This window comes from Polypterus senegalus, chromosome 4 (assembly GCF_016835505.1).
Source record: "Polypterus senegalus isolate Bchr_013 chromosome 4, ASM1683550v1, whole genome shotgun sequence".
Classification (NCBI taxonomy): Eukaryota; Metazoa; Chordata; class Cladistia; order Polypteriformes; family Polypteridae; genus Polypterus; species Polypterus senegalus.
In genome coordinates this window covers 167,727,590-167,752,216 of record NC_053157.1, presented here as the reverse complement: position 1 = coordinate 167,752,216, position 24,627 = coordinate 167,727,590, and the positions used below count along the sequence as shown (strand labels likewise).

General features: G+C 38.0%; 1 protein-coding gene across 3 annotated transcripts in view; it reads left to right on the top strand.

The window, feature by feature from the left end:
* The window catches only part of grk4 (G protein-coupled receptor kinase 4), a 278,224-nt gene extending 255,387 nt beyond the window's left edge, over positions 1–22,837 (top strand). For all 3 annotated transcript variants that reach the window (XM_039751644.1, XM_039751645.1, XM_039751646.1), the window contains 4 exons: positions 2,851–3,059; positions 7,339–7,476; positions 17,247–17,384; positions 21,284–22,837. In XM_039751644.1, the coding sequence (XP_039607578.1) occupies positions 2,851–3,059; positions 7,339–7,476; positions 17,247–17,384; positions 21,284–21,430 (632 nt within the window). In that variant the 3' untranslated portion in view covers positions 21,431–22,837. The remainder of the gene's footprint in view (positions 1–2,850; positions 3,060–7,338; positions 7,477–17,246; positions 17,385–21,283) is intronic.
* The last annotated feature ends 1,790 nt before the right edge of the window (positions 22,838–24,627 follow it).

Genomic DNA, 24,627 nt, shown 5'->3' with positions numbered 1-24,627 from the left:
TTTGGTGTGAATTCCAGGCATCACGTTTGGAGGAAACCAGGCACCACTCATCACCAGGCCAATACCATGAAGCATGGTGGTGGCAGCATCATGCTGTGGGGATGTTTTTCAGCGGCAGGAACTGGGAGACTAGTCAGGATAAAGGGAAAGATGACTGCAGCAATGTACAGAGACATCCTGGATGAAAATCTGCTCCAGAGCGCTCTTGACCTCAGACTGGGGCGACGGTTCATCTTTCAGCAGGACAACGACCCTAAGCACACAGCCAAGATATCAAAGGAGTGGCTTCAGGACAACTCTGTGAATGTCCTTGATTGGCCCAGCCAGAGCCCAGACTTGAATCCGATTGAACATCTCTGGAGAGATCTTAAAATGGCTGTGCACCGACGCATCCCATCCAACCTGATGGAGCTTGAGAGGTTCTACAAAGAAGAATGGGCGAAACTGGCCAAGGATAGGTGTGCCAAGCTTGTGGAATCATATTCAAAAAGACTTGAGGATGTAATTGCTGTCAAAGGTGCATCGACAAAGTATTGAGCAAAGGCTGTGAATACTTTATGTACATATGATTTCTCAGTTTTTTACTTTGAATAAATTTGCAACAACCTCAAGTAAACTTTTTTCATGTTGTCATTATGGGGTGTTGTGTGTAGAATTCTGAGGAAAAAAAATGAATTTAATCCATTTTGGAATAAGGCTGTAACATAGCAAAATGTGGAAAAAGTGATGCGCTGTGAATACTTTCTGGATGCACTGTACATATTTGTTACTTACTTCAGCAGCAAAAAGTTGCTTCCAGACTTGTCAGGTTTGTTTGACTTTGACTGCATGAAAGGGTGTCAACATATCAACAACTGCTCATCAATGCTTATGTCTGCTTTTACTTATAACATATGATGCAGTTCTGCACGAAGCGTGCCAAGTGTCTCATATGACAGCAATGAAACAATGTGAGTAATTAGAATTGTGACGATTTCTCATCGATTATTTTAAGACAGCAATTCACATCTTGGAAACAGCGTTCAGTAAAGTTGATTACAACAACAGAAGGAGGCTTGTTGGGGTAAAGAGGATATGCATATTCAGTCAAGTGCGAGCCGGAGGAGAGAGGCAGCAATTTACACCTGGGTACCAAAGTTCAATGTGTGTTGCTTCTGGTGGAGTAGGATGTCTTTCACGTAAAAAAAACAAAGAAAAATAGAATTTTAAAGTTGCAACAATGTAGGCATTTGAATTGCAGCTAATTAGGAAAAGTCAAAGAAGGACAGGAGACATGCACACTGACAAAATATTTAAAGGTTTAAAAACGCAACACCAGTTAGGCTGTGGCACTTTCAACATTAAAGCTGTACAGCTCTTGTTTAAAGTGTTCTAAATATTTTTTTCCACCTGCATGTTCTTGTTTGGGTGTGTGGTGACCTGCAAAGGCTGAAAAACCAACAACCAGTCAAACAAAGGGTGCTAAACTTGGGTCTCATATTCAACCAACATGAAAAAGTTGTAGCATTGCCAACTAATAAATTCAGTCTTAGAGCTGCTGCTTGAAGCCTTTTTCCATTTAGACAAAGCTAGCAATAACAAAAGTCTATTTTTACATAGCACTCTTCATATTATTGCACAGCTCCAAGCACCAGACAGGTCACCAAAAACAAAAACATGATGAGTCACAGACTAAAGTACAGATATATACAATAGACATACACAGGATCAAAGTGATAGCACATGCCAAGTATTTATTGACCACAGACAATAGAAAAACAAAAACAGTCTGACATGATCCAAATTCTGGAGGAAAACAGACCCCTAATGGATCCACAGATCTTTTCAATAAACGCTGCCTACTCACATTTTAGATTAAAGGTAGGCATCTATTAATATTATAATCATATGTACAAAGGCAGACAGGGTGACAAGACAGGAAAGAATGGTCTTTTGGCTTTACTGTAGACCCTCTACAAGTTTATATTTTCTGTAGCACCAATGGAATTTTTGTTTTCCTCTCTTCCTTGGCCATTTGACCATAACAGATATTGTAAGAGCGATTTGTCAGTTATTTAGATCATATAAAATTGATGGAAGTATTTTCTTAAGAGCGATTTGTCAGTTATTTAGATCATATAAAATTGATGGAAGTATTTTCTTAGTTATGTTAAATGTTTACCTATAAGTTAGTGCATAGTATATCGGAAGTTCTTATAATCCCCACAAGCTGAATTGATATGGAATATTCTATTTCTTGTCTCTGTGATTGCAGATGAGTCTTAGTTGGTGACCTGCTTTGCTGTGTGTCTTTAAAGCATGAAGGGCCCACAGTTTCAAACCGTACCTCAGTTGTATGTGCAGAGCCTTATGTTTAAAACGTATTGAATGTAAAGTAAAACACAGAGAAATAACTCAACCTTTAACAAGAAGAAACATTTTTCTTTTTTTTGCCTTTAATTCTACATGTGTAACAACCTTTCTCTATTCTTCTAAACCTTTTTAAAATGAACTTTTTTGGACTGAGAGATTTTTGTTACGCATTTGGCTCTTGCTTGATTCTGCCTTACTCGCCAACAGCTACAGATATTTTCAAATAAGACACTGGACTTGCCACTACAGACATTAGAGGTGTTTTCTTTCTATTGTAATTTGTCTGTATTTGTATGTGAATATTGTTGTTTTTAGTCCTTTGAAAATAATAGCTATAACTACAAAAACCATAAAGGTAAGTTAAAGAAAAATAAAATATATCCAGGACAGCAGCTCTTTCGTGTATTTTTGAAAGCAGGGCAAATTAAAAGCACTCTACCAAAGGACAATCTCATTCTTGATAAGCTCATATCTTTTACTAATCTGTAAACTTTGCAGCTCCTGAGGTGATAAAGAATGAAAGCTATAACTTTTGCCCTGACTGGTGGGGACTTGGCTGTATTCTCTTTGAGATGATCCAAGGACAGTCTCCTTTCCGGCGGCGCAAGGAACGAGTGAAACGGGAAGAAGTTGACAGGAGAGTACGTGAGGACCAAGAAGACTACTCTGACAAATTCTCTGAAGAGGCTAAGTCTATCTGTAAGATGGTGAGTGCCCTGAGTTTGCTGTGCTAATATTGTACAGAAATACTGCCTTAGTGATACAGTTATTGACCTAACGTTTTGCCAGTCATTTGGAAATTAGGAGGTTTTGTTAGACTATTGTATTTCATTAAACAGTTACACGCATGATAAAGAATCTTTGTTTACTAATTGCTCAGATTGACAAAGAATCCCAAGTACATGCTAGATACTGCTAATTAGTGTCTTTTTGCCTATCCACTTTGAGAATTATTATTCATTTATTTTATCCATCAAATTACTATTTTTTCCACTGGTTCTTCAGGTCTTGTCCTGCTGAAAAAGTTGACATCAGCCTCTGTCTGACCTTGGACTGGATTAGGCCAGTTTTGAGTGCCATAATGATATTTTTTCAGAAGAAAACATTGTTATTTTGTTCATTACACATTGTTTACAATTTAAAATGCAAATATAGGATTAAAACAACAAAACTGGAAAATCATAAAGTACCGGAATGGGAATTCATTTTTCACTGAGCAGTTACTACAAAGCAAGAAATCAAACTAGACACTTAAAAGAACGTGTGACGTGAGTGTGTGCAATGTAAAATGAAGTAAATCATTCAGATATCAAATAAATATAATGCGTACAATTTTTATTAATGTTGTATTTTGTCTACATTTCAAACATCTTTAAGCCGTTGAGGAACTTGATATTTTACACCTTAACAAAATGTTAAACACAAAGATGTTATGACATAGTAGATTTTTGTTTTGTGCTTTTGAGTACATTTTTTCATACTCTGAGATACTTTTTCGGAGTTAGGAATAATGTAAATTCTGAATTTATTATTATTTTGTGCTTGTTAGGGTTAGGTTATGATTTTCAAAGTTCACCACCACTTTGTGGTTCTGTCGTCAGGGAGGCATTAGTCGGTTGCTAGGGGTGTCCCCCCGGAGGTAATGACCTGTGGCACTTTATATGCCGGAATCTTAGTGGCACTTCACCTGAGTTTGTGGATAAAAGTTCAGGAAGTCTCTCACGCTGTTCTTCATGCCTTCACTGCTTCCTGATGATACTGCTTGTGACATCTTGACTACGATTCTAGTTTAGTAATTTGGATTGACAGCTCAATTCTTTAATCTCCCAGATTTAACTGGGGTGGAAAGAGCACTAAAATTTGATTAAACTAGAAGCATTATTACTTAAAGAAAAATTTACTTAGTAAAGATTGAAGTATCTGACATAAACTACTGAAGTGAAAAGTAAAAAAGCACCCTACAAAAAAATAACTCAAGTAAAAGTACATTTTACTTTTTTTTAGGAAAAAATTTACCTCAATGTGTATAAACATCCTTAGCCATATATACTGTTCTTTGGAAAGAATAAGCAGCATATATATAGTAATTCAATTGATTTTATTTTTCAAAAGAAATATTAATGAAATACACATACAACGAGAAACAGTGTCATGTACAGTCATTGGCCACTTTATTAGATAAACTTTGGTAGTACAGGGTTCAACCCCCTTACCACCATAATTCTTCATGGCATAGATTCAACAAGGTGCTGGAAACATTCCTCAAGGATTTTTGTCCTTATTGACATGATAGCATCAGTTGGTTGCTGCGTTTTTTTTTAGCTGCATATACAAGATGCAAATCTCCCATTCCACCCCATGCAAAGGGGTACTCTTATTGGATTGAGATTTGTTGAATTTGGAGGCCATTTGAGTACAGTGAATGCATTTTCATGTTCAAGAACCCAGTTTGAGATGATCTGAACTTTGTGACATGGCACATTATCCTGCTGGAAGTAGCCATCAGAAGTGGTCATAAACAATATTGAGGTAGGCTGTGGCATTTAAATGAAGCTCAGTTGGTACTAAGGTGCCCAAAGAGTGCCAAGAACATATTCCCCACACCATTACACCACCACCACCAGCCTATACTGTTGATACAAGGCAGGATGGATCTAAGCTTTCATGTTGTTGATGCCAGTGATCCTATCATCCAAACGTCGCAACAGAAATCAAGACTCATCATACTATGCAACATTTTTCCAATCTGCTGTTGTCCAATTTTGGTGAAACCATGTGAATTGTAGCCTCAGTTGCCTGTTCTTAGCTGACAGGAGTGGCACTCAGTGTGGTCTCCTGTTGCTGTAGCCCATCTGTTCCAAGGTTCAATTGTTGTGATTTCTGCATACCTTGGGTGTAATGAGCGGTTATTTGACTTACGGTTGCCTTCCTATCAGCTTGAAACAGTCTGGACATTTTCTTATTGACCCATTGCATCAACAAGGCATTTTTCTCATGTAACTGCAGCTCACTGGATATTTTTAGATCATTCTCTGTAAACCCTAAAGATGGTTGCGCATGAAAATCCTAGTAAATCGGCAGTTTCTGAAATACTTAGACCAGCCCGTCTGGCACTAACAACCCTGTTCAAAGTCACTTAAATCACCTTCCCCATTTTGATGCTCAGTTTGCACTTCAACAGGCCGTCTTGACAATGTCTACATGCCTAAAGGCATTAAGATGTTGCCATGTGATTGACTGAATAGATATTTGTGGTAACAAGCAGTTGAACAGGTGTACCTAATAAAGTGGCCGGTAAATGTATATGGAAATTCAATTTCAAACTAATTGTTTTGTAAACTCCTAGCAAATACATGCTTAGCAAGTACTCAGAATCATTCTTAAATATCAGTTAATGACGTAGTCAGTCGTTATCAATTATAAACTTTATATGAGATAGCAAAGAGTTCAGTGAAGACAAGAAAGTCTTACAGTTTTGAAAATAATGTTTTACAGTAGGAGAGACAAGAAATAAAAGTGGTATTTACATCCAAACAGCAAAATGATTTTTAATTGTGTTGATATTAGTAGAATCAATACAGCACCAGCAGGTTGGCTCATTTATCAACTTTTAATTCACTCTATTTTAACTAAGTCTGGCAACAATGGACTGGTGCCCTGTCCAGGATTGATTTCTTCTCTATGCCTCCAGCTCTGTGCACATGTGTATGTAAACAAGATGAATCAGCAAAGATGTAATGGATAGATGGAGCTGTTCTCTTCCACTAATAACCACTTTATTTGAGAATGGCAGGCAATCCACAATTTTTACAAAATTATCCCCACATTGCATCACTTATAAACTATATGAGAGGGTGATGAGTGTAAAGTGCTTCAGCTCTATTGATTAATTAAGGCAACAACAGCTTTTCAAGAATATCTTTCAAGGCTTTTTGAAGAAAATGTTGAAGATATTTTAAAATAACCCAGAAATTGCAACAATCATGTTCTTCAGTGTTCAAAACAATCATCTGATAAAGTGATAAATAAAAAAAGTAAAACATTTTAAAAAATATTCTCTTTTTAGTATGTTATATAAGATGAGCTTTTTATAGACATCAATAAACAGAGGCAGCTAGAAATTGGCTAGGTCCCATCACATTAAACAAGTACAGTACAGTGATTTATTGAGTTTGTATATTATATAAAAACTTCCATAACATTGCATTTATAACTGCCCTTACTAATATATCAGCACTGAATTTTAACTGGATGTCTGAACCTTGAAGTGTTTTTAAAACTCCTGTAAAATAGTTTATTTTTGTTCAAATCAGACTCCCATCTAATGCGAAAACAGAAGTCTCTGGAATTGGTATTCGAACAGTTTTGTCATAACAAATGACAGAAATATCCAAAATTATATCTACAAGTCTGATTTTCTTAGAAACATTGCAAGTGCAAATGGAATAGAACTACACAGCTGGTTTCAGCACAGTTGGTCCCTAGAGAGTGCATGTACGTCTTCGCTTACTGTAGCACAGTGTCCAAGATCAGTTTATAACCATCCAGTACCAGTCCACTTTTAGCACTCACAGCTCAATTAAGTATGCAAATGTATATGTATAGTAGTGGATTAAGTGTCTTTATTTCTTTATTTTCATGTATGGGTTGCCTAACAATTTAATTCTGTCCTAGTATCTTTTTGTTATTTATACAAAGTTTCTACAACAGTTGTTACCCGATCAGAATTTAAATAACTGAAGGTCATGATGTTAATGTGCAATTCACGTGCATAACAACACACAAAATCACTGCAGGAAAATAATACCAACCATGAAGTTGATGGATAGTTAAAAAAAATAAATAAGATGTCATTAAACATTCCTCCAAAAGAATGATTAGTGAAATATTTTCCATCTGTCCATTTTGTATAGACAAATGACTATAAATATTGCTCAAATAGTTCTTAACTTCATAAATGTTTTGCTGATTTATTCTCTCTTGTAGCTTTTGGCCAAAGATCCCAAGGAACGACTTGGCTGCCAAGGAGGTGGTGCCACAGAAGTTAAACAGCATGCGATATTTAAAAATATTAATTTTAAGAGGCTGGAGGCCAACATGCTGGATCCCCCTTTTATTCCTGATGTGAGTATCTATCCTTACCCTGTCCTTTATTTCCTAAGCCTCTTTGTAAGCAAACACTTTGATGTTCAGATCTAATTCTTTGTAGTTGTCATTGCTGTATACTGTTTGCTGTATCTTTATATTATTTCACTCAGAGATAGACTGGCACAGTGTCCAGGGTTAGTGTTTTTGATGCATCTAATATTATCAATATTATGATTTGCTTTCTTTTTTTTCTGCTTGTTGCAGTTTCTATATGGGTCTTTTTATTTTCATTTTGTGGTGTAGGATTTTATTTCACTCATTTCTGCTGTTCTGCAAATTATTCATTATTGTGTTCATAATAATTTCTTACGAACTATTTGAAATTCTGCACTGACAATGCTGCAGGTAATGTCCTAAGTACATGTGCCAGTCAGCACTGTGTGGCCCGTCAGCACCTGGTCTCCCTTTCCCAGAGTTTATAGAATGTTCTCCAGCTGTGGAAAACATCCTGTGTTGTCCCAGTGTCAAAGAAATTGCCTTTCAGTGAACTCAAGGACCTTATACCAGTTAGTTCATATATCATAGGCTGATCCTCAAACAGTTCAGACACCTGGTTTCAGAACATCTTGATCCTCAGCAGTTTGCCAATCAGGCACAAAGGTGTGGAGGATGCTCTCATCTTCATGCTTTACAGAGCCTACTCCTACTTTGACGAAGCTGGTACCACGGTCAGGTTAATGTTCTTTACTGTATATTTTTACAGTGCTTTGAACACCATTCTACCTCCGACTCGGGAAGAAGCTCAAGGCTTTGTATCTTGAGGCTCTACAGTCTCCTGGATCATGGACTGCCTGACCAACAGACAGCAGTTTGTGAGTCTCAGGGACTGCGTGTCAAAAATGACTGTGTAAAAGTGGAGCACCACAGGGAACTGTCCTGTCTCCCTTCCTGTTTGCCCTCCTCACAAAGGACTTCCAGTGCAATACAAGCATTTGTCATCTACAGAAATTCTTAGAGGACTCTTCCATCATACAAGTAGGCTGCATTAATAATGAAGATGAATCAGAATGCAGGAGACTTACGGAGGACTTTGTCTCGTGGTTCTGTAAGAACCATCTGCAGCTCTATATCAGCAAGGCAAAAGTGTTGGTGGTGGACTTACAGCATGCTGAAAGAGCCTCTAAGACCAGTCACCATTCAGGATGTGGACATCAAGTGGTGCATAGCTTCCTGGGGGTTTACATAAACAGCAAACTGGACTGGTCTGACAACACAGTGGTACTGTACCAGAAGGGGCAGGGCAAACTGTACTTCCTGAGGAAACTCCACTCTTGTGATGTGTGCAGACAGCTGCTGGAAATGTTCTATCAGTCCATAGTAGCCAGTGTGTTGTTCTGCGCCATAGTCTCCTGGGGAATCAATTTAAGTTCATAAGATACACAATGCCTGAACAAACTTTTCAGGAATTAATACTGCTGTGGGAAAAGAGGATGGTGGCAAAATTGGAAGCTATTAATGAAGAATTCTCCCAATCCCTTCTGGGAAGTATTCTCTTGAAACATTTTTAACCACAGGCTTATTCCACCCCAGTGTACTAAGAAGCGCCACTGAGGGTCTTTTCTTCCCACTGCTATAAGGCAATTTAACGATTCCTCCCAACATACCAAAGTAAATGTTTATACTCTTTAAATTCATTCTTCAATTTTTATTTATCTTTTAATTGTTTGGGATTGGCTCCAGAAGACCCCCGTGACCCTGCAGTTAGGATATAGCCGGTTGGACAATGGATGGATGTTTGATTGTATTATTTGTCCTGTGAGTCTTTATCTTTGTTTTTTATGTTTCTGCTGCTTTATGCATTTAGGGTTAGTCTTGATGTCTTGTTTTGCAAGATGTTAAGCTTTTTGTGGTTCCCTCCTATGTTTGGCCCTCTAGACCCAAAAAAACCCTCATTTTAGGCCATTTATGGACCATATTTTTGTGCAGGGAATTAAACCCCTATGATAATAAGTAAATCAATAAGTTTCTTCAGCAAAAATGGACACAAGGAGATGAAGTTGTGCATGCCACATCAACCAACATCATGGGTTTACACTTAATGGTATATGAGGGGTCAAAGTTACTCCTTTTCACAAAACAAAATTAGGGATGAGTAATATGGGCATGTGGAGTGTCGCTTCATGCTATTTCGGGGTTGCTCATTATGAATACGGTAATTTTTTGTTAAGAGATTAAGAGACACTCGCAGAAGTGTTAAAAATGACAAATTTTAAACATGTGGGGCACCGTTTTAGAAAATTTCAAGGTCAGTGATTATGAATATGATGTTATTTTTGATTTTTGACTATTCGAATAGTCTAGAATATTTAGACATTAAACATTTAAACTGAAGGACACACTTTAATATTACACATATTTGATGCAATTTTTCTTGTTTATTATATGCTCCTAGCACATGAAGTAAATCATTACATTTCTTATGAAGTCCCTGAATTTGGGTGGCTTACACTAATTCAGACAGTATTTATTTCTAGTATTTATGTTGTGTTCTGTTTTCATATTTGGGGAATCAGTAACTAAGACTAGATGTCCAGTGTGTGACTTCATAGACACAAACGTACATACAAAGATCAGGCCACTGATTTCTGATTTTATATGAGGTTACATATACAGTAATTCCTCCTCGATCGCACGGGTTGCGTTCCAGAACCCCCCACGAAAGGTGAAAATCCGTGAAGTAAAAACCATATGTCCATATGGTTATTTTTATATATTTTAAGCCCTTATAAACTCTCCCACACTATTATAAACATTTCCTGCACAGTTATACACCATAAACCCTTTGTATTCTCTTAGATATTAGGTAAGACTCGTTGAAATTATGTATGTAAAGACAGTTTATATACAGTAAAACCTAAATATTATTTTAAAGATATCGAGCGTCTCCGATAACACATAATGTTACAGCCATTATGACAGACAGGCCACCAGCAATAAATACGTACAATGCAAGCAAAACTGTATACAGTAAAATGTGTTTACAGTGACACTAAACTATGTACATGTACTAAGTACTGTACGTAGAAAATTAATTATGGTTACTAACCAATAATGACACGATGACTTGTCCGATAACAATAAGTTTAATTTTACTGTCCAACAAAGGAGAGTGTTACAGCTCTTCTAAAGGAGCCTCTTCAGGTGATTGTGTTGCACCGCTGTTGTTTTTCTTCCGGCAGTCTTCAATCCAAATCCCTAAAGCAGATTCCATCCGCTCGGTTAAAGGACACTGCGGCCATAGATCTTATATTTTTTTCCTCCTTTTTAAATAAAAAGAATCGTGGACTCATTGATGCTGTAATGGCCTCCTGCAGCAGTGTAGCTGTTCCCTTCCTTCAAAATATCCAAAACTTTTACCTTTTCGGCAATCGGTAGCATCTTTCGTTGGTACCTGGGCACAGCCCCTGAAGCAGTAGCAGTAGTAGATTGTTTTGGAGCCATAACGAAGGGCTTGACTATGCACAACGATAAACACAAAAGAGCACAAAAGTTAACTCTTTACACAGCGAAACACGTTGATGCTGAATGAGCGAGACGAGACTTCCTGGTTAATGCAGCGGAATCGAATTCCTCACTCCGTCCCTGAGCCAATCAGCACACAGGAACTTAACTGCATGCACTGATTGGTTGGCTTCTCAGCCAGCCGCCAATAGCATCCCTTGTATGAAATCAATTGGGCAAACCAACTGAGGAAGCATGTAACAGAAGTAAAAAGACCCATTGTCCACAGAAACCCGCGAAGCAGCAAAATATCTGCGTTATATATTTAAATATGCTTACATAGAAATCCGCGATAGAGTGAAGCTGCGGAATTCGAAGCGCGATATAGCGAGGGATTACTGTAAACGCACTCTTTGACAATGGTGGGAATTATGCCGTTTAAATTCTCTTGTTACTAGCTCTCTGACTCTGATTATTTTCACTACAATATTTGGTTCTGATTTGTGACTTATAAGCAAGTTAGAACACAGAATTAGGCAATTTTAGTTTAAAGCACAATCAAAGTCTCCGGCCATTATAATTTTATGAGTGTTCACCTTAGGGGGTTTGGTTGCAAATATGTGGTAGATGAAGTCTCTATCATCCACATTGGGTGCACATATTTTTATCAAAATCACTTTACAATTAAATAAACTACCCATCAGAATCTGATACTACATCTTATGCTGCAAATTAAATTGTTCTATGAATTAAGATTCCCACACCCCAAGTTTTCTTTGTATAGCTGGAGTGGAATATTTGGTCAGTCCAGTCACTTTGCAAACGAAATTGATCCTTGCTGTTTAAGTGAGTCTCTTCTAAAAAATATTATCTTGGCGTTTAGATCTGTTAGGTGAGAGAATACTTTCTTCCTCTTTAATTCATGATTGAGACCTTTGACATTCCAGCTCACAAAGTTTACTGTTTGGTCACAGTGAGATTGCTTCTGAAGTTTTGTTGTCATTTTATAGTCTTAAATTAAGGTAGTACATTATTACATATGAAAGCTTTAACCTTAATATGCAATATTGCCAGGAGTTATGGCTATGAAGCCTATTGTGTTATTGGGATAAGAAGGACAGATCAAAATTAGCTGTCTCTCTTTCCCTCCTCCCCCAGATCCCCTGCCATCTTCCCTCCCCCCCCATTTTGCCTTCCCAAGTGTGGCTAGACCACACTTCACAAAGTCGCAGTCCTCTGAAATGCCTAGAGACAGAGCACGTACAGAACAAAACAAGCCCCCTAGCAACGCTGTAGAAGGAATAAAGCAGAGATATCTATTGGCAATACAGTCCAAATACAATAAATATATAATATAATCTTAAACTGGCCTGAAAGAATAAACCCAAGGTATGATGTTAAACAGTACCCCTGGAGAAGCAAATAACATATAATAGTACAATCCTAATACAATAAACCAAGGGTGTGATTTTAAACAGTCCCATTTGGAAGAAGAAAAAAAAAGTATACATATATACATACACACATACGTAAATATATATATATATTTCTGCCACTCGTGTTTATATATACTTGCATATACTGTAATTGAAGCCCCTCAGGTTGAGTAAATACAGGATACCCTGGTATGATAAAACAAAAAAAAAAGAAAAATAACATTGCTGCTAGCAGAGTTCCATCTCAGATGTCCATCTCCCAAAACAGACAAGACCAACGCCATATTTTTTTATAAATAGCGAAACCTATGCTTTCTGCTTAAAGATGTGAACCACCCATTAGTTACAGGACAAATTTGAGAGCTGGGACTTAAGTGCAGTGTCATATCTGGCAACCAAAATAAACAGCTTCAGTTTGTAACTCCACTTTGGTTTCTGAGTCTATTTAAGGTTTGATGGGTAGATAAAGCTACTAAAAAACAAAGAGAAGTTCAGTATCACAGATCTGTTGGACTTCTCCTGTAGAGGAAGGAAGACTGCAGAGATATCCACCAAGGCTCGCTCTTTAAGGGGCAGAAGCATGAAAAATACAGCTGGAAGGAGTCCCCAGTGGGTAAATAAAGGAGAAAACGTGCTCACTTGTGCACACAAAATGGAAACATAATTGAAGTTGATGAAGACTTTCAGGAAACATTAGCTGTCACCTCTGCATCTCCTATATTTCTGACATTCTATCCATCCATCCTCTTCCACATCCGAGATTGGGTCGCGGGGGCAGCAGCTTGAGCAGAGATGCCCAGACTTCCCTCTCCTCGGCCACTTCTTCTAGCTCTTCCGGGAGTATCCCGAGGCGTTCCCAGGCCAGCCGGGAGACATAGTGCCTCCAGCGTGTCCTGGGTCTTCCCCGGGGCCTCCTCCCAGTTGGACGTGCCCGCAACACCTCACCAGGGAGGCGTCCAGGAGGCATCCTTATCAGATGTCCGAGCCACCTCATCTGACTCCTCTTGAGTCTCTTCCTTTTTGACATTCTAAAAGTGCTAAAAGAAAAAAACTGATGGATATGTCCCTTGGGGTTTTATATGCCAACAAGACTGATATGGGCAGCTGATCACCAATCTTTGAGGATGTTTATGATCTAGGTCAGGGGTGTCAAACTCCGGGCCTGGAGGGCCGCAGTGGCTGCAGGTTTTCATTCTGACCCTTTTCCCAATCAGTGACCAGTTCACTGTTAATTAACTTTTTTTCCCTTCATTTTAATAGCCCTGTTTTTAAGGATTCGGTCCTCTGAATTGATTTGTTTCTTCATTAAATGGCAGCCAAACAGAAATGTGATGTGAAGCGAGCCAACAGATGACCAGTTAAATTGGGCCTACAAACTCCAACCAATTTCACTTCAGCCAATCTCTTAATGAGAAGCCAATTCTTGCTGTTAATTAAACCCATTATTTAATTCCATGGCTTGTTGCTGCTCTCATTTTGCCACAGCAGACTTTTCCAAAACTGCTGATTTTCTTTTTTTTTTTAAAACACCATCAAAATGTTTTGGTGACCTGAGAGATCTACATTACAGAGACTATCACCTTTCTTTACTTTCAGATATTGTGTGATGGGCACAGAGGAGCTGATCATGTGGTGGCTCGTTTTGTGTTTCATTATTGTTTGGTTGCTAATTAAGGGAAAAGAGACAACTAAGTGGTCTGAGTCAAGTTAATTAAAACTAAAGCAAAAGACGTTAATTAGCAGCAAAAACTGGTCACTAATGAAGAAGATGGTTAGAATGAAAACCTGCAGCCACTGCGGCCCTCCAGGACTGGAGTTCGACACCCGTGATCTAGGTAATAAGGTTCAAGCAATTAGGGACTTGCATTTTTTTAAGATGTTATAGTCCTTAACAAAATCCAGCACCACTCCTAAGGAATCAACCAGAAGGCAATTGTTTGCATGACCAGGTCATGCCTTGTCATCTCAGAATAATCTTTTGTGTCTCCTCATAAACACCAGACCTTTTTTTATTGTCCAAACACAAGAGTTGAGAAAACTTTAAATATATTTTGAAAGCTCCCTTCTCTAGCCGAGAGTCACAATTTACACAAGGATTAACATGAAAAGTTTTTCATCATTGGCGATTGTTTCCCTCAAAGACCTCTTCAACAACTGTCGTCTGTAATCTCCTATGTACTTTTTAACACCCTGACAGACAAGTAGCAACCACAAAGAAAGTTTGATATTTTTTTTTCTTATCTCAGATCTTCTGGCTTCAAGATGCCTCTAATTGCTTCTGAGTATTACCATTATAGCTCTTTAAGATTTTTTAAAATACAGTACTTCAAGTAAGAGATCTTAGGATCACAGTTTTTCCACAATATGCAGATCTTTGGCACATAATGTCTATTTAATATTATGTTTATGTGGGCTTTTTTGTTATAGAAATATATGATGCACTTACTGCAGGAACTGCCTCTGGCTAGCAACACAATGTTGATATACTTTATTAATACCTGAGGGGAAATTTTCTTTTCCTCTGACCTTTGGGGATCAAAGTGAAGGGACAGCGATTATATAGCACCCCTGGCACAATGTTTAGGTTAAGGGCCTTGCCCAAGGGCCCAGCGGGGTAGGATCCCTTCTGGCAGTAACAGAATTTGAACCAGCAACCTTCTGGATGTTGCTATAGATCCTTAGCCTCAGAGCCACCACTATGTGCCTTATTTGCTTCTGGTATGCTACATTCATCAAAGGAACACATGATTTGCTGACCTCGGCATAAAAGGTCTTGTGCAAACGTCTTTTCTTGCATTCCTTACTTTTTCCCTAGCCAGCAGTAAACTGCCAGCCAGTGTTTTCTGATTATGACTAAGTGACTCAGCTAGGTTTTGTATTTTTGATGACATGTAGACACAGCTCATCAAGGCTTTTCGTGGCAATGTGTTCTTGGTGCCTATTTTTGGAACAGTATGTAAGCTGACCTGGCAACATGGACATATTGTCAACTTTTATGATCTTCTAGAGATCCCAGCTTGTCATTTTGTTACATAAATGATTTGAAACACTTGTCTGTCTTTGCTTTTAGTTACATTTGCTTATTTTAATCCTGTTGCTATTTTAAATTTAACTCAGAACTGCACTGTTTTTATACTTTCTTTGAAGCTAGTTAAGTAGGCAGGTACCCACACTGACAGGGAGTAAAACAAATTCTTAGGAGATCTTGGAAGCATGTTTCTACATTTTTTTACATGCTAACTGGTTATAACAGGACAGCTTTGATCCTTTTCAGGTATATCATAAACCATGGTCCCAATATCATTCACATAATATAATATGCTGCTGCCCTATTCACTTTTGATAGAATTCCACTAATAATTTTTTATGTTTTCATATAAAACACTTAGATTTATTATAACATAGAATTATGGTTTGTCAAATAGATCTATTAAAAGTAATATAATTTTAGCAAAAGAAGTAAATAGGTGGCGGCACGGTGGCGCAGTGGTAGCGCTGATGCCTCGCAGTTAGGAGACCCGGGTTCGCTTCCCGGGTCCTCCCTGCGTGGAGTTTGCATGTTCTCCCCGTGTCTGCGTGGGTTTCCTCCGGGCACTCCGGTTTCCTCCCACAATCCAAAGACATGCAGGTTAGGTGGATTGGTGATTCTAAATTGTCCCTAGTGTGTGCTTGGTGTTTGTGTGTGTCCTGTGGTGGGTTGGCACCCTGCCCAGGATTGGTTCGTGCCCTGTGTTGGCTGGGATTGGCTCCAGCAGACCCCTGTGACCCTATTCGGATTCAGCGGGTTAGACAATGGATGGAAGTTTATAGGTTTTTAGATTTATATAGTTATTGTTGTCACATATACACAGCACAGTGAAATTATCACACCATTATCACCATTAAACACATATGGGGGATACCTTGGAAAGTGTATCTTTAAATACTGATTAACCAATGTTGAAAAGTCTAATTACTTGCAGTTTTTATTTGGGGGTTTGAACACAAAAATTTGTAAATGTAGAGATGTTTTTAGATATTGTGATGCCCGGGTTGCCCTCATTATCCCTTTCGTTGTGCCTGGACATCGTGACCGGGATGGCTAGGACAATGAGGACACATAAAAAACAAGAGTATGTGCAAACATGCATTGTGTTTTTTTTACTGAGCAAACAAGTCAGGGTCCAATAAATAGTGTGGTGCAGTCAAATAAATAATCCAAATAAATACCATCTTCTAAGCCTACTTAATCCTGAGCAAAGTCGCGGGGGGCTGGAGCCTGTCCCTTCAAGCATAGGGCAAAAGGCTGGAACAATCCCCCAGTTAGAGCACCTGTCAAGAGCAGAATGCAAATAATTCCATAAAAAGCAATGCTCATAGTGGCAGTTAAAAATTAACAAATAGGTAATTCAAAGCATAAAAAAACATAAAAATTTAGTCCATAAAAACACAAAGGTCAGAGATCTTTCTGTTCCTCCAGCCACATTGGCTCTGTCCCACCCTTGTTCACGGACACTCACCTCATTTGGCAAGCCAGTATCCCAATGCTTGCTTTCAGTGACACACTAGTGACCTCAAACCCTCTAGGCTCCTGGCCACCTTTCTTCAATGCCATGAAAACTTGCATGTTAACAAGCAATAAGCTTTTTTTCCCCATTGTACACCCTGTGGCTACACGGCTTTCCAGCAGCATTCGCCCAAACCCATATGTCTGAGCCACAATGTTCTTATGTAAAACTAACACACCGCCACGGACCCCGAGCTTGCCTTACCACAGACATCCAATATTTTTACTTTTGTCATAACACTTAAAATACTCTGAATTTAAAATCACAAAAAATTCACTCAGATGCAACTAAGTAGATTTTATTTTTTTTCCTTTTGCCATAGCCTCGAGCCGTGTACTGCAAAGATGTTTTGGATATTGAACAGTTTTCAACAGTAAAAGGAGTCAATTTGGATCCTACCGATGATGATTTCTATCATAAATTTGTTACGGGCAGTGTCTCCATCCCTTGGCAGAATGAGGTATTGCTGTTTAATTATACATATAAATATATATACTGTATATATTTATGTCCCTTTTATTGTAAAATGTGCATTTAAGAAAATACTGTACATGTGAGGTTAAAGGATGTTTTAATTTCTTGATACTGCATTTTCCCAAATCAATTTACTCATTCAGTATTTAGTCTTGAATTTATAGTGGTTTCAATTTGAAAATACTGTATGTAATAATAAAAAAAACATAGGAAGATCCCATATTCATTTCACTCACTTCTAAGTAGGTATTCTTGTCTCTATAGTTTTTAGTTGATACACAAACAGAAATGTATAGATGTACATAAAACAGTAATTGTGTATAGAAATGTTGCTCTTGATATTTATATTTCATTTTTTATGTTGTATATACATATCTATTTTATCCTTTAGAATGTACAATATTACAGTACTGTGAAACTTATCACATAATATTAGACCCAATGACCAAAGACACTGACACCTAAAACACTGTAAAGGGACTTTGTGTCTTTTCAGTTTGGGCCAGAAAACAGGGGACTGTCTGCTAAGTGAACAGCTGCACCCCACACACTGCAACTGTGTCCTTTTAGTAAAAGCACTATCCCTCTGTTTCGGAGAAAAATATCCATTCTGAACTAGTTATTCATACCTTTCAGTTCTGTCTTAGTTATTGCCAGTTTTATTGTAAATTAACATTAGACAGATAAAAGTTGCCTAATGAATGATTCAACATTTTAAAATGACCTGCTTCAAGATATGTGTTAAGTTGATTCTCATTTAATTTATTCTCTATCCAGTCAGAAAGAATGTATTTATTTATTTACTTGTTTATTTTTTAGAAACTGATGAATTGAATGTTTTTGCATGTTTAAAACATTGCTCTGTCAATGATATTCACTCATTTCTCTTCAGGACACTCTCCTTAGATTATATGTTGGTGCCCTGGGTGCAGGGCAGGAGCTAATGCTGGTCAGGAGGCCAGTTCAGTTATAGGGCACACTCACTCACTCATTCAGACATGGAAGGCTGGCTTAGAGTTGCAAGTCAGCCAATCCTATGTGTATTTAGGATGTGACATAAAAAGTACCAGCTCCACACAGGCTGCATTTGGACAGAGACGGACCCACGATCCTGGAACTGTGAAGTAGCAGGGCAAACAGCTGCATAGTCTCCTCACTAACATGCAGCTTTTCATAATGGACTTTATTTGGCAGTTGGTTTTATTGTAATACCTATTTGAAAGCAGAAATAAGTAACTCCTAGTCAGGTTGTGGTCTCCCTGTATGGTTTTTGTTTTGGCTTTAGATGCTTTCAGATGAGAAACAAACGCTGAACACTGCTACATTACTGTACTCACAGCAATGTATTCACAGCGCATCACTTTTACCATATTTTGTTATGTTACAGCCTTATTCCAAAATGGATTAAATTAATTTTTTTTTCCTCAGAATTCTACACATAACACACCATAATGACAAGGTGAAAAAAGTTTACTTGAGGTTTCTGCAAATTTATTAAAAATAAAAAACCTGAGAAATCACATGTACATAAGTATTCACAGCCTTTGCTCAATACTTTGTCGATGCACCTTTGGCAGCAATTACAGCCTCAAGTCTTTTTGAATACAATGCCACAAGCTTGGCACACCTATCCTTGGCCAGTTTCGCCCATTCCTCTTTGCAGCAACTCTCAAGCTCCATCAGGTTGGATGGGAAGCGTCGGTGCACAGCCATTTTAAGATCTCTCCAGAGATGTTCAATCGGATTCAAGTCTGGGCTCTGGCTGGGCCACTCAAGGACATTCACAGAGTTGTCCTGAAGCCACTCTTTTGATATCTTGGCTGTGTGCTTAGGGTCGTTGTCCTACTAAAAGATGAACCGTCGCCCCAGTCTGAGGTCAAGAGCGCTCTGGAGCAGGTTTTCATCCATGATGTCTCTGTACATTTCTGCAGTCATCTTTCCCTTTATCCTGACTAGTCTTCCAGTTCCTGCCGCTGAAAAACATCCCCACATCATGATGCTGCCACCACCATGCTTCACTGTAGGGATGGTATTGGCCTGGTGATGAGCGGTGCCTGGTTTCCTCCAAACGTGACGCATGGCATTCACACCAAATGTTTGTCAATCAATCTTTGTCTCATCAGACCAGAGAATTTTATTTCTCATGGTCTGAGAGTCCTTCAGGTGCCTTTTGGCAAACTCTAGGCGGGCTGCCATGTGCCTTTTACTAAGGAGTGGCTTCCGTCTGGCCACTCTACCATACAGGCCTGATTGGTGGATTGCTGCAGAGATGGTTGTCCTTCTGGAAGGTTCTCCTCTCTCCACAGAGGACCTCTGGAGTTCTGACAGAGTGACCATCAGGTTCTTGGTCACCTGCCTGACTAAGGCCGGTGGTGGTTTCGAACTTCTTCCACTTACGGATGATGAAGGCCACTGTGCTCATTGGGACCTTCAAAGCAGCAGAAATTTTTCTGTAACTTTCCCCAGATCTGTGCCTTGAGACAATCCTGTCTCGGAGGTCTACAGACAATTCCTTTGACTTCATGCTTGGTTTGTGCTCTGACATGAACTGTCAGCTGTGGGACCTTATATAGACAGATGTGTGCCTTTCCAAATCATGTCCAATCAACTGAATTTACCACAGGTGGACTCCAATTAAGCTGCAGAAACATCTCAAGGATGATCAAGGGAAACAGGATGCACCTGAGCTCAATTTTGAGCTTCATGGCAAAGGCTGTGAATATTTATGTACATGTGCTTTCTCAGTTTTTTTTATTTTTAATAAATCTGCAAAAATCTCAAGTATACTTTTTTCACGTTGTCATTATGGGGTGTTGTGTGTAGAATTCTGAGGGAAAAAATTAATTTAATCCATTTTGGAATAAGGCTGTAACATAACAAAATGTGGAAAAAGTGATGCGCTGTGACTACTTTCCGGGTGCACTGTATGTGGTAGATAATCTTTTTATATAGTACCTTTCCTGAGGAACACAACCCTAGTGTTATTAAAAAACAACAAGATTTTAACATTTGTATACATTGAACATAAGTTGAGCATTTGTTGGTACCCCTCTACAAAAATTGAGCCCACAATTGTCTGAAATAACATGAAACTGACAAAAGTATTTGGTACTCATCGTTGCTTATTCAGTATTAAACAAAAATCAGACTTTGCTGTCGATTTTTGATTCAGTACCATATTTCAAGTACTAACACAAATGAAAATGGCATGGACAAAAATGATGAGACCCTTAACCAAATATTTTGTTGCACAACCTTTCAAAGCAATCACAGCAAACAAACGATTCCTGTACCCCTCAGTGACAATAAGGCTAAGATGGGTGGTGGGAGGAAAACCTGAGAACCCACAGAAAAAAACCCACTTGGATACTTAAATCATACAAACTCCACAAAGCATCTCCACATCTCCAATGGTGTTTGTTGTTGTGGCCAAGAAAAATTGTTAATCTCAGGTCTTCATAGAGAACAGAGGTAACAAAATTCCTAATAGAACAGGCATCAATGTGGACCAATACTGAACAATAGAAAAATATATTATAATATCCATCTCAAATGACTTGTGTCACATACTGCACATAATCAGGTATACAGTTGTATATTCACAATTTCCACACACATGTATTTTTGCTAAAATATTATTAAATGATCACTAAAATGAGAATGACTTTTTCAATTGAAGACCCGCCTCCCCTTTCATTCATTGGTCAAGAGTCTTCCCCAGTAACAGTTCAACAAGACAACGAAAAGCCGTGGGGTTTGAATCCAAAACACCCAATCCATGAGGCAACAGTGCTAACCACAACAGTAACCACGGCCCAGCAGTTGGGGTTGAGTAATTTTCCCAATTACAGAATGATAAACACTCAAACTCTTTTTTTTTTCCAGATGATTGAGATGGAATGTTTCAAGGAGCTCAATGTCTTCGAGTCGGATGGCACCCCCGGCCCAGACCTAGATGTTAATAAGCCCAATCCCCCTGCAAAGAAAGGTTTCTTTTATCGGCTGTTCAGAAGGGAGGTAAACCATCATTAGCCCTGCTAGTGTCGTTGAACAACTGATGCAAACCTGGGCTTTTCTGCTGCACCCTGTTATTGTATGACAAAGTCTCCTAGAAAATGACAGGGTCATATTCAAAGGAATTAAAAAGATGCTTGGAGGAATACACACTGAAGCCTGAACCTTACCACTGTCAAGGCTTTCAGCCCTTATTGCAGTTCATTTTACAGAACACAAAGACCACAGCCAGTTATTTGAGATGCTGGACCTTCTGGAACCATATTAACCACCTGTGTTACCATGTTATACTGAGGGGAGGATTATGAGCTCCCAATAATCTAACTGCCAAGCAGGCACCCCTCACACCCTGAAGACAGACACACAGTTCTCATTCAGTATCCATTTTGATGCTGCTATTATTTTGTAAATCATATCTTGCGACTAGACATTCAATTCACGGATGAGGCTTTTCATTGTTCTTTATGTCTTTTTTGAAGTATGGCTTGGCTCTTAGAACAAATTAAAGAGAACAAAAGTTTCTCCACTACCTCCAGGAAAGTCGTCCTTAGTTCAGATCTGGTTGGGTGTCTTCGGTGTATCCAGTTTTTGTCATCTGTTTTTATCTGTTAAACGGGGCGACTTTTGATGTCTCGACATGTTTTAGATTTTTTCATGTCACTTGAGCTTACTAGTTGCAACAAATAATTAAATTATGGGGTTTTTAACTTTTCTTTTTAAAACAATCTAAGTCAACATTTTGGTATCTGAGATTCCCATTTTCGGAAACAGAACTTTTCCACCACAAAATCATTTGTTTTAAAATGGACTGAGTCAAACAAAAGACACAGTGGGGAGGTTACTTTAAAAATAGTGGATCTCAATGCAAGGCCATCTCATCGTAGACAAGTGCACTGTGTCCAAAGAAATGCTTCAGTCAAAGCGTAAGTTTGCCGTAACGTATTGCTTGCAGTGTGACATAAATCTGAAGGATTTAACAAAAACAGATATTTCTGGGGTTTTTTTTTGGCAAAGACAGCTTTTTGTCTGTCATCTATTAAAGCATTGACTCTTAAACATCAAATTGCTAGAAAATATTGTAAGGAGTGATTTTGTTTTCAGTCCCCAGGTGTTTTTTTTTATTAATGGGTTACAGTGGTGATGAAGAGGACCCATCAAGACAGCCACTCTCTTAACCAAACTGTCACAGTTTAAAAAAAAAAAGTTTTACTGTATTTATGACTTGTATTAAAAGTGTATTATAAATGAAAAGAAATTACTGTATGAGTTTACAGATTTTGTACATTTGTACTTGAATTGTCTAGATGTATATTTTCACTAAAGTCGTATTGTACAAAAAGCCATATAAATACCACTTGAATGCATACATTTTTGGAATGTATATTTAAATGTTTGTGGGAGTTTTTTGCCTTTTAATTTTATTTTTTTTAACATAATAGTTGCACCTGTTGTCCTTTATTTTGCATCACAGGCCATTTATATTAATACTGTAGTCATTTCTATATGCCTGATTTACAGTGTCATTTTTTACCGCAGTGGCCAATCTACTTACTGAAACAATTTAGATTATAAAAATAGCCAAAATGCTTTCTAAACATTTCATTTGTGAATTTCTTGACCAATTTAAAACATGAATCTGTTGATCAGCCATTGTTGTTTACGTTACTGCATTTCACTAGTTATTCATTACAAGAATTATGTAAAATTAACATAACATATTATCTACAGACAGTGAGAAGGCAATAGGACAGTACAGATTTTGGTATCTGTATGTACACATACAGTATACTGTACATGCATATAATGTGTGTGTGTGTGTCTGTGTGTATATTTGTGTGTTTACAGACACATTAACATAACATTTTCAAACCTGCTATATACATTATATACAGTATGTATATAAGTATATATATTGTAATATCACAAAGGAACAATATTAAGGGTTGTACCCTGTATAATATCCAGAAGGAAAAATAAACAAATAATCAGGACTGCAATGGTCCAAAATTAACAGTTTCTTAAGTGGGAAAACATGTGGATTCAACAATGAACGGCGACTTCCAGCCAGCCCATCGTTGTTTTATATACCTGGCAAAGCTTAAGGGGAGCAACTTACGATGGCTAGAGTGATGTCAGAGACCTTCTCATATTTCTTTTTCTCTTCTGTGGATAAAATGACATAAAGAGTTAATAGCTTCATCTCCCTACCCTCTCGCTCTGAAATTCTTACCTTGGTAGAACCCTAAAGACACCTCTTGGCGTGCATGTCTGACAATATATATATATATACATATACTCATGTTCAATAGGTAGATATTTACAGCCTTCTTTAACACAAGCTGCCAGCACAATTAAAATGAGCAAAATGATACATACAGATTTTCTCCAAGTCCCTTTTTGTCCCTGACACCATTGCATTCTTCTGTCTTGTAATGTTTCTTTTTTAATTAGACATATTTCCTCATTATGTATGTTTCCTGTTTCAATCTGGAGTTTAAATCATTAGTCAGTTACTTCCAGAGTGGTGTACCCAACAGCAAAAATAACTCCATACCAATCAATGTAGATATATTATTCATTCCATATACTTTACACCAAATGTGAGGACTCAAAATAGCTTCATCATTGTCTAATAGTTATCATCATATTTTAGTTACCGACACAAACAGTTAATCTGTAAAGACAACACTTACAAAGTGAATTCCTCAAAATGTTGGCTTTTGATTGCCAACTGTTCTCTGCATTTTGCTTCTCAGGTCTGTAGGGAATTAGTGCCAGTCTCTGCAGCAGTGGATACATTGCCATAACCTGCTCTGACTGAAGTATTAGTCCATTGCGGTGCAAGCTTACACACACAAAATATGGAGAAAACCTGAGTCTCCAGAAGAACACGATACAAACTCCACAAAGAAGGCACTCCGATCAGGAACTTGTGGGCAATTCAAGTGTCACCTGTAAAAAAAGTAAAATAATCAGTAGGCAAAACAGAGCAGATTTCCCTAATACAGTCGGTAATATGTGCTCAGTACATGTGATAAAAATGACCCTACAATAATAAAATCATTAAAAAATGCAAGTGATGATAAGCATTCATTTTTTTTATCCATTATCAGATTTCCACTCGTAATTCTAAATTCTAATAAAATTTCATGGCCTAATATTTCATATTTTATGGAAAACCTTGAATCTGATTTTTGGTCTTTAATTTCCTTATC